Here is a 10649-nt window from a genome sequence, read left to right on the forward strand (position 1 = left end):
AAAGATTGGGCTAGAAAATGGGCTGAAACAGGGGCTTTTTTTTGTTGCTAGCAGTAAAAAAACCCATTTTCACCCATTTTCCACCCAATTCTTGAGAAAAACCTTGCTGCAAAGCAAAGGGGGATGCTGGATTTTTGGGGGCAAGCGGCAAAAAAACCCATTTTCACCCATTTTCTACCCAATCCTCATCCAAAAACCGACTGCAAAGCAACGGGGCCATGAGGATTTTTGGCGCAAGCAGCAGAAAACCCCATTTCCACCCATTTTCTACCCAATCCTCGTCCAAAACCTGCTGCGAGCAAAGGGGCCGTGAGGATTTTTGGTGCACGCAGCAAAAAAAACCCATTTCCACCCGTTTTCTACCCAATCTTTGTCCAACACCTCGCTGTAAAGCAAAGGCAGTGCCGGGTTTTTTTGGTGCCAGCAGCAAAAAAACCCCGTTTCCACCTGTTTTCCACCCATTTTTCTACCCGATCCTTGTTAAAAACCTTCTGCGAGCGAAGGGGCAACCAGGATTTTTGGTGCCTGCAGCAAAAAGCCCTTTTCCCCACCCATTTCCCCCCGCAAAAATGCCCCAAACCCCAGAAAAAAAGTCTCCCTCCTCTCCCAACCTCCTCGTTGGGTGACTCCGCTTGATTTTTAGGGTGAAAACCCCCTATTTTGGGGAATTTCCCCACTTGCCGCCAAGGAAGGAGGCGGATTCCAAGACGTCTCCCTCCTGTCCCGCCGATTGTCCGCCCCGCGAGCCGTTGGGTGGGTTTCCCCACCACCCCCCACCCCCCTCGGCCTTCCCAGGTGATGCCACCTCCGACCGTCGCTCAACGGAGCGAGGAAGACCCCCCCCCTCCCTTCCTCCCCCCCCCCCCCAATTACGATTAAGCCGGCGGGGGAGGGCAGAGGCGATGCATGCGCCGGACGAAGACGACCCCAACCGTCGGCACGTCGCGTCACGATACGGGTGGGTTTTGGGTTCGGTTCGGTGTTTTTGGTTTGGTTTTTTTTTGGGTTCGGTTTTTATTTGGATGCGGAATTACAGCCCCACGCGGTGTGTCCCCCCCACCCCACCCCACCCGGCCCCGCCTCAAGCTCCGTAGCAGGTGACGTCGGCGTCGGCCAGGACCACCGAGACGTTGACGGCGGTGGGTTTACCGATGGTCTTGTCCAGGTTCTTCTGCACGAAGTTCATGGGGATGCCGTCGTGGCCAACCACGCAGGCGAAGGAGTCGCCCCGTTGCCAGTCGGCTGCCGGCACGCTCAACTTGCTGTAGACCGTGTAGGTATCTCCTTCTTCCTGAGGTCCGAAGACGGAGAAGCTGCCGCGGGACACGGGACGGTCCTGCTGGGTCCAGGTCACCAAGATATCCCGGGGCCGGAAGCCCAAAGCCAAACAGGTCAAGGTGGCCGTCTCCTGACGGGCCAACTCCTCAGCCGGCGGCGGGAAGACGTAGACGGAAGGCGCCTTCACGGAGACGTCTGCGGGGTGGGCGCAAGAGAAGGTCAGGGGCGGTGGGAGGGACAGAGCTCGCCCGCAGGGCTGGCTTCCTCCAGTAGACTGGCCCTCCCAGTAGGCTAGACCCTTCCAGTTGACTAGACCCTTCCAGTAGACTGGTTTCCTCCCGTAGACTGGCTCAGTTGGTTCTCCCAGTAGACTAGACCCTTCCAGTAGACTAGACCCTTCCAGTAGGCTAGACCTTTCCAGTAGACTAGACCCTTCCAGTTGACTAGACCCTTCCAGTAGACTGGTTTCCTCCCGTAGACTGGCTGAGTTGGCTCTCCCAGTAGGCTAGACCCTTCCAGTTGACTAGACCCTTCCAGTAGACTGGTTTCCTCCCATAGACTGGCTCAGTTGGTTCTCCCAGTAGACTAGACCCTTCCAGTAGACTAGACCCTTCCAGTAGGCTAGACCTTTCCAGTAGACTAGACACTTCCAGTTGACTAGACCCTTCCAGTAGACTGGTTTCCTCCCGTAGACTGGCTGAGTTGGCTCTCCCAGTAGGCTAGACCCTTCCAGTTGACTAGACCCTTCCAGTAGACTGGTTTCCTCCCGTAGATTGACTCAGTTGGATCTCCCAGTAGGCTAGACCCTTCCAGTAGGCTAGACCCTTCCAGTTGACTTAGACCCTTCCAGTAGACTGGTTTCCTCCCATAGACTGGCTCAGTTGGTTCTCCCAGTAGACTAGACCCTTCCAGTAGACTAGACCCTTCCAGTAGGCTAGACCTTTCCAGTAGACTAGACCCTTCCAGTTGACTAGACCCTTCCAGTAGACTGGTTTCCTCCCGTAGACTGGCTCAGTTGGCTCTCCCAGTAGGCTAGACCCTTCCAGTTGACTTAGACCCTTCCAGTAGACTGGTTTCCTCCCGTAGACTGGCTCAGTTGGCTCTCCCAGTAGGCTAGACCCTTCCAGTAGGCTAGACCCTTCCAGTTGACTTAGACCCTTCCAGTAGACTGGTTTCCTCCCATAGACTGGCTCAGTTGGTTCTCCCAGTAGACTAGACCCTTCCAGTAGACTAGACCCTTCCAGTAGGCTAGACCTTTCCAGTAGACTAGACACTTCCAGTTGACTAGACCCTTCCAGTAGACTGGTTTCCTCCCGTAGACTGGCTCAGTTGGCTCTCCCAGTAGGCTAGACCCTTCCAGTAGGCTAGACCCTTCCAGTTGACTAGCCTCTTCCCGTAGACTCTCCCAGTAGACCAGCCCAGTAGACTCGACTTTTCCAACCGGCCGCTTGGACTTGCCCCAAACTGCTCTTCCCTTGCCGAAACCCTTTTCACCGAGCGTCTCGGTGGACGCCGTGTTGGGAAAAAGCCCCGTCGCCTCCCGCGCCGGGACGTGGGGCGGGCGAAAAGGGGCGGGGCGCCTACCTATGTCTTTCTTAATAGACTTGGTGACGGGGTGGTCGAGCTCGGGGATGTTGACGGCGCAGGTGAACTTCTCCCCGGAGTTCCACTCGTCGGCGCAGATTTTCAGGGTGCTGGTGAGGCGGTAAAGACCGTTCTGCAGTTTTTCGGCCGTCCCGGAGGTGACGTCCAAAGCGCTGCCCGTGTCCCGGCTCCAGGAGAACTTCACGTCCTCGTGAGACTTCAGGTTGGTGGCCACGCAGGTGACGCTGGCGTTCTGGCTGAGGTAGAGGTCCTCCAAGGATGGGGGGAGGATGGTGACCTCCACTTCGGGTCTGCTGTCTGAGGGGGGGGGGGGGAGGGGTGAGGTGGGGGGGTGGGGGAGGGGAGCGGCATTGAGATCGTGGGGGCTCGGCGGACGCCAAATGCGACAGGGCGCCCCGATCCTTCCCCGGGGGCTGGGGCGGGCGGGGGCAAAGCTTTGGCGCCCGCCCCGCCCCCCCCAAAACGCTTCTCCGATTGGCAGGAGACGCTTTCACCCCGCCCCCCCCCCACCCCTCTTGCCCCGCCCCCGCCAAAAACGGAAGAGTTTTGCAGCGAATTGGGGGATTTCCAAGAAAATCGCTACGGCGGCCGTTTTCCGAAGGTTTTTTGGGTCAATCCATCCACTCCCTCAATAATTTTTCTCTCGGAAAGCAAAGTCGACCCTTTTGGCCCCAAAGGGCACCTTCACCGCCCCGCCCCCACCCTGCCCTTCGTCGCCCCCCCCCTCCTGGTGCTGCAGCTTCGTGCCCAGCGGCATGATGGGAGGGTTGAGGTGGTGGTGGTGGGTTTGGGTCTGCACCCCTCCCTCCAGCTCAACCATCCCTGATCCACCTCAACCATCCCTCATCCATCTCAACCATCCCTCATCCATCTCATCCATCTCAAACATCCTTCATCCACCTCAACCATCCTTCATCCACCTCAACCATCCCTCATCCATCTCAACCATCCCTCATCCATCTCAACCATCCCTCATCCACCTCAACCATCCCTCATCCATCTCAACAGTCCCTCATCCATCTCAACCATCCGTCATCCATCTCAACAGTCCCTCATCCATCTCAAACATCCTTCATCCACCTCAGTCATCCCTCAACCATCTCAACCGTCCCTCAACCACCTCAACCGTCCCTCAACCACCTCAACCATCCCTCAACCATCTCAACCGTCCCTCAACCACCTCAACCATCCCTCAACCATCTCAACCGTCCCTCAACCACCTCAACCGTCCCTCAACCATCTCAACCGTCCCTGATCCACCTCAACCATCCCTCATCCATCTCAAACATCCTTCATCCATCTCAACCATCCCTCAACCACCTCAACCGTCCCTCAACCATCTCAACCATCCCTCAACCATCTCAACCGTCCCTCAACCATCTCAACCATCCCTCAACCATCTCAACCGTCCCTCAACCATCTCAACCATCCTTCATCCACCTCAACCATCCTTCATCCACCTCAACCATCCCTAAACCATCTCAACCATCCCTAAACCATCTCAACCATCCCTCATCCATCTCAACCGTCCCTGATCCACCTCAACCACCCGCCCATCTCACGGCTCCATCAACCCCTCCATCTTTAGCTCCTTCAGCCCCCCGCCCACCCTCCAGCCGCACCCCCCCTCCACCCGCCTCTACCTCCTCCACCCACCCAACCAGGCCGCTCCCACCACCCGCCCCACCACCCGCCCTCCCGCGCTCTTCTCCGCAGCCGACCAACGCACCCAACCCTCTCAAACGTCCGCTCGCCCATCGCCTTCCGGGAGACACCCCCCCCCCGTCTTCCTCGGCCTCACCTGAGCAGAAGGTGCTGATGCTGAGGACGCTGGGTTCCTTCAGCGAGCTGTGGGTCACTTGGCAGGAGAACTCGGCCCCCAGGTCCCAGCTCTGCCGGCTGACGTTGACCTGGCTCGTGAAGGTGGCCTTGTCTTGGGTGCACTTGTCACAGGAGTAGTCCACCGGGTGCAGGTCCGCCGCATCGTGGTTCATAAACCATTGCACCGCGGCGTCGGCAGCGTTCTTCCCCTCGATGAGGCACATCAGCAGGACCTTGTCCTCGCGCTGGTACTTGTTGGGGTCGCTCAGGAGCTTTGTGACCACGGGGACAGCGTCATGACATATCTCTGCAGAGTGGTGAGACCAAGGAGAAGAGTTGACCGAGATGTTGTGGATGGCCGGGAGCAAGGCCAACCCATCCAGGTGGCCACCATGATATCGTGGAAGGCTGTGACCAAGGTCAACCCACCCAGGTGGCCACCAAGATGTCGTGGAGGGCCGGGAGCAACAACGCCAACCCATCCAGGTGGCCACCAAGACGTCGTGGATGGCCAGGAGCAAGGCCAACCCATCTAGGTGGCCACCAAGACAACACGGAAGCCCGGGAGCAACAACGCCAACCCATACAGGTGGCCACCAAGATGTCGTGGAGGGCCAGGAGCAAGGCCAACCCATCTAGGTGGCCACCAAGACGTCGTGGAGGGCTGGGAGCAAGGCCAACCCATCCAGGTGGCCACCAAGACAACATGGAAGCCCGGGAGCAACAACACCAACCCACCCAGGTGGCCACCATGACATCGTGGAAGGCTGTGACCAAGGCCGACCCATCTGGGTGTCCACCAAGATATCGTGGAAGGCCGGGAGCAACAACGCCAACCCATCCAGGTGGCCACCAAGACGTCGTGGATGGCCGGGAGCAAGGCCAACCCATCTAGGTGGCCACCAAGATGTCGTGGAGGGCTGGGAGCAACAACACCAACCCACCCAGGTGACCACCAAGACGTCGTGGATGGCCGGGAGCAAGGCCAACCCATCTAGGTGGCCACCAAGACAACATGGAAGCCCGGGAGCAACAACGCCAACCCATCCAGGTGGCCACCAAGACGTCGTGGATGGCCAGGAGCAAGGCCAACCCATCTAGGTGGCCACCAAGACAACACGGAAGCCCGGGAGCAACAACGCCAACCCATCCAGGTGGCCACCAAGATGTCGTGGAGGGCCAGGAGCAAGGCCAACCCATCTAGGTGGCCACCAAGACAACACGCAAGGCCGGGAGCGCCTCCCCGTTGCCCTTCTCACCTGTGATGTCCTTGGTGATGGTGTTGCCGTTGTGGTTGACCTTACACTGGAAGGTGTTGCCCTCCAAGCTGCTGAAGGGGACGGTGAACTCGGTGCTGAGGCTGTAGAAGTTTCTGCGTTAGGGGTGGCCGGGAAGGTCTCGCTGGTCCCCGCCACGCTGGAAACCCACGTGACGGTGGCGGGTTCGGGGAAGAAATCGTTGACCAAGCAGCCGAAGGTCACCGTGTCCTTGCATTCCTCGCAGGAGATCAAGGGGTAGACCGTGGGACTGTTGGCCTTGACTGCGAAGGAGAAGAACCCCGGTTTTTTTTTTTGGGGGGGGGGACGGGTGTCAGCATCGACATCCCCCCCCCGCCGCCGCCGCCGCGGTGGCACCCGAAGGTCCCGGGTTGAGGCGGGGGGGAAGCGGTGGCGCCGAAAGACGATGTGAAAGCGCGGGGAAAAGGTCACCGCCAGAAGGGGAAGTTCCCCGGGGCGAGAGAATTTCCTCCCAGGCGGGTTTCTCACCCCAAAAAACGAAGCCCCTATCCCCCCCCCTCCCCACCTCTGACGTCACGGCGTCGCGCACCCATATTCTGGGTGGGGGGGACACCGCCGGCACCCCCCTATTTCGGTGACAGCTCCGCCGGTGAGTGGATCTGCAAAGCGAGGGCTTAGACTCGGTCCTAGTCCTTATCCCACCGCTTTTGGGGTCACCCGCGGGGGGCGGGTGTGGGTTTTTTTTTTTGGGGGGGGGGGAGACGCTTCGGGGTGCCGGAGGCTGAGCGCGGCTTTAAACCCGGTTTTCCTAGAAGAAAGGCCGGGCGGAGCGTCGCGGGCGAAGCTTGAAGCCGGGTTTTCCTAGAGGGGCTTGAAGCCGGGTGGGGCTCGGAGAGCGCGAGGGATTTCCTGGGGAGGGTTAAGGCTGAGTTTGGCTCGCACAGCTCAAGGAATTTTCTAGAGATTAAGGCTGATCTTGGCTCGCAGAGCTCTAGGTCTTTCCTGGAGATTAAGGCTGAGCTCGGCTTTGCACGACTCTAGGTCTTTCCTAGAGATTAAGGATGGTCTTGGCTCGCACGACTCAAAACTGGACTTTCTTGGAGAAGATTAAGCTAAGCTCGGCTTTGCACGACTCTAGGTCTTTCCTAGAGATTAAGGATGAGTTTTGCTCGCACAGGTCTACGGCTTTCCTAGAGATTAAGGTTGATCTTGGCTTTGCATGACTCTAGGTCTTTCCTAGAGATTAAGGATGAGTTTTGCTCGCACAGGTCTACGGCTTTCCTAGAGATTAAGGTTGATCTTGGCTTTGCATGACTCTAGGTCCTTCCTAGAGATTAAGGCTGAGTTTTGCTCGTACAACTCAAGGCTTTTTCTAGAGATTAAGGCTGAGCTCGGCTTTGCAGAGCTCTACGTCTTTCCTAGAGGTTAAAGATGAGCTCATCTTGCAGAGCTCAAGGTCTTTCCTAGAGATTTTGCTCGCACAGGTCTACGGCTTTCCTAGAGATTAAGGCTGATCTTGGCTTTGCACGACTCTAGGTCTTTCCTAAGGATTAAGGCTGAGTTTTGCTCACCCAGGTCTACGGCTTTCCTAGAGATTAAGGCTGAGTTTGGCTTTGCAGAGCTCTACGCCTTTCTTAGAGGTTAAAGATGAGCTCATCTTGCAGAGCTCAAGGTCTTTCCTAAAGACTAAGGCTGAGTTTTGCTCGCCCGACTCTAAGTATTTCCGAGAGATTAAGGCTGATGTTGGCTTTGCACAACTCAAAGTTGGTCTTTCCTGGAGAAGATTAAGGCTGAGTTTGGCTTTGCAGAGCTCTACGTCTTTCCTAGAGGTTAAAGATGAGCTCAGCTCAAAGAGCTCAAGGTCTTTCCTAGAGATTAAGGCTGTTTTGCTCGCACAGGTCTACGGCTTTCCGAGAGATTAAGGTTGATCATGGCTTTGCACGACTCTAGGTCTTTCCTAAAGACTAAGGCTGGGTTTTACTCGCCCGACTCTAAGTATTTCCGAGAGATTAAGGCTGAGTATGGCTTTGCAGAGCTCTACGTCTTTCCTAGAGGTTAAAGATGAGCTCAGCTCGAAGAGCTCAAGGTCTTTCCTAGAGATTAAGGCTGATGTTGGCTTTGCACGACTCAAAGTTGGTCTTTCCTAGAGATTAAGGCTGAGCTCGGCTCACACGACTCCCGGTCTTTCCTAGAGATGAAGGATGAGTTTTGCTCTCGCAGCTCAAGGGATTTCCTCGAGATCGGGGCTGAGCTCGGCTCGCACAGCTCAAAGCCGGGATTTCCTCGAGAGGCTCAAGACTGAGCAGCGTTTGCATCGGCGGAAGAGCTCTAAGCTGAGATTTTCCGGTAATATCGAAGCCGAGCGTGGCTAGCACGGCTCTGAGCTGGGCTTTTCTGGGTAATATTGTGGCTAGCACGGCTCCGAGCTGGGCTTGGCCAGGGAATATCGTGGCTAGCACGGCTCCGAGCTGGGCTTTGCCGGGTAATATCGTGGCTAGCACGGCTCCGAGCTGGGCTTGGCCAGGGAATATCGTGGCTAGCACGGCTCCGAGCTGGGCTTGGCCGGGGAATATCGTGGCTAGCACGGCTCTGAGCTGGGCTTGGCCGGGTAATATCGTGGCTAGCACGGCTCTGAGCTGGGCTTTGCCGGGTAATATCGTGGCTAGCACGGCTCCGAGCTGGGCTTGGCCGGGGAATATCGTGGCTAGCACAGCTCTGAGCTGGGCTTGGCCGGGGAATATCGTGGCTAGCACGGCTCCGAGCTGGGCTTTGCCGGGGAATATCGTGGCTAGCACGGCTCTGAGCTGGGCTTTGCCGGGTAATATCGTGGCTAGCACGGCTCCGAGCTGGGCTTGGCCGGGGAATATCGTGGCTAGCACGGCTCTGCGCTGGGCTCGGCCGGGTCATATCGTGGCTAGCACGGCTCTGAGCTGGGCTTGGCCAGGGAATATCGTGGCTAGCACGGCTCCGAGCTGGGCTTGGCCAGGAAATATCGTGGCTAGCACGGCTCCGAGCTGGGCTTGGCCGGGTAATATTGTGGCTAGCACGGCTCTGAGCTGGGCTTTGCTGGGGAATATCGTGGCTAGCACGGCCCCGACCTGGGCTTGGCCGGGGAATATCATGGCTAGCATGGCTCCAAGCTGGGCTTTGCCGGGTAATATTGTGGCTAGCACGGCTCTGAGCTGGGCTTTGCCGGGTAATATCGTGGCTAGCACGGCTCTGAGCTGGGTTTGGCCAGGGAATATCGTGGCTAGCACGGCTCTGAACTGGGCGTGGCCGGGTAATATTGTGGCTAGCACGGCTCTGAGCTGGGCTTTGCCGGGGAATATCGTGGCTAGCACGGCTCCGAGCTGGGCTTGGCCGGGGAATATCGTGGCTAGCACGGCTCTGAGCTGGGCTTGGCCGGGTAATATCGTGGCTAGCACGGCTCCGAGCTGGGCTTGGCCAGGGAATATCGTGGCTAGCACGGCTCTGAACTGGGCTTTGCTGGGTAATATCGTGGCTAGCACGGCTCTGAGCTGGGCTTTGCCGGGGAATATCGTGGCTAGCACGGCTCCGAGCTGGGCTTTTCTGGGTAATATCGTGGCTAGCACGGCTCCGAGCTGGGCTTGGCCGGGGAATATCATGGCTAGCACGGCTCTGAGCTGGGCTCGGCCGGATCATATCGAAGCCAAGGGTGGCTAGCGCAGCTCCGAGCTGGGCTTTGCCGGGAAATACCGTGGCTAGCACGGCTCTGAGCTGGGCTTTACCGGGTAATATTGTGGCTAGCACGGCTCCGAGCTGGGCTTGGCCAGGGAATATCGTGGCTAGCATGGCTCCGAGCTGGGTTTGGCTGGGAAAAATTGTGGCTAGCACAGCTCCGAGCTGGGCTTGGCCGGGGAATATCGTGGCTAGCACGGCTCTGAGCTGGGCTTGGCCGGGGAATATCGTGGCTAGCACGGCTCCGAGCTGGGTTTGGCTGGGAAATATCGTGGCTAGCACGGCTCCGAGCTGGGCTTGGCCGAGGAATATCGTGGCTAGCACGGCTCCGAGCTGGGTTTGGCTGGGAAATATCGTGGCTAGCACGGCTCTGAGCTGGGCTTGGCCGAGGAATATCGTGGCTAGCACGGCTCCGAGCTGGGTTTGGCTGGGAAATATCGTGGCTAGCACGGCTCCGAGCTGGGCTTGGCCGAGGAATATCGTGGCTAGCACAGCTCCGAGCTGGGTTTGGCTGGGAAATATCGTGGCTAGCACGGCTCCGAGCTGGGCTTGGCCGGGGAATATCGTGGCTAGCACAGCTCTGAGCTGGGCTTGGCCGGGGAATATCGTGGCTAGCACAGCTCTGAGCTGGGCTTGGCCGGGGTATATCGTGGCTAGCACGGCTCTGAGCTGGGCTTTGCCGGGGAATATCGTGGCTAGCACGGCTCCGAGCTGGGCTTGGCCGGGTAATATCGTGGCTAGCACGGCTCTGAGCTGGGCTTGGCCAGGGAATATCGTGGCTAGCACGGCTCTGAGCTGGGCTTGGCCGGGGAATATCGTGGCTAGCACAGCTCTGAGCTGGGCTTGGCCAGGGAATATCGTGGCTAGCACGGCTCCGAGCTGGGCTTGGCCGGGGAATATCGTGGCTAGCACGGCCCCGACCTGGGCTTGGCCGGGGAATATCGTGGCTAGCACAGCTCCGAGCTGGGCTTTGCCGGGGAATATCGTGGCTAGCACGGCTCTGAGCTG

The 10649-nt window shown here is 58.2% G+C and overlaps 1 gene segment (V, D, J or C); it reads right to left on the reverse strand.

The window, feature by feature from the left end:
* Positions 1-1081: 1081 nt before the first annotated feature.
* LOC104254459 (Ig alpha chain C region-like) lies at positions 1082-9755 on the reverse strand. The segment is given in 5 exon segments: positions 1082-1473; positions 2863-3180; positions 4685-5011; positions 5955-6244; positions 9692-9755. Coding segments are annotated over 5 exon segments (1391 nt in total).
* Positions 9756-10649: the final 894 nt, after the last annotated feature.

The sequence above is a fragment of the Gavia stellata genome, unplaced genomic scaffold, assembly GCF_030936135.1.
Source record: "Gavia stellata isolate bGavSte3 unplaced genomic scaffold, bGavSte3.hap2 HAP2_SCAFFOLD_970, whole genome shotgun sequence".
Taxonomy (NCBI): domain Eukaryota; kingdom Metazoa; phylum Chordata; class Aves; order Gaviiformes; family Gaviidae; genus Gavia; species Gavia stellata.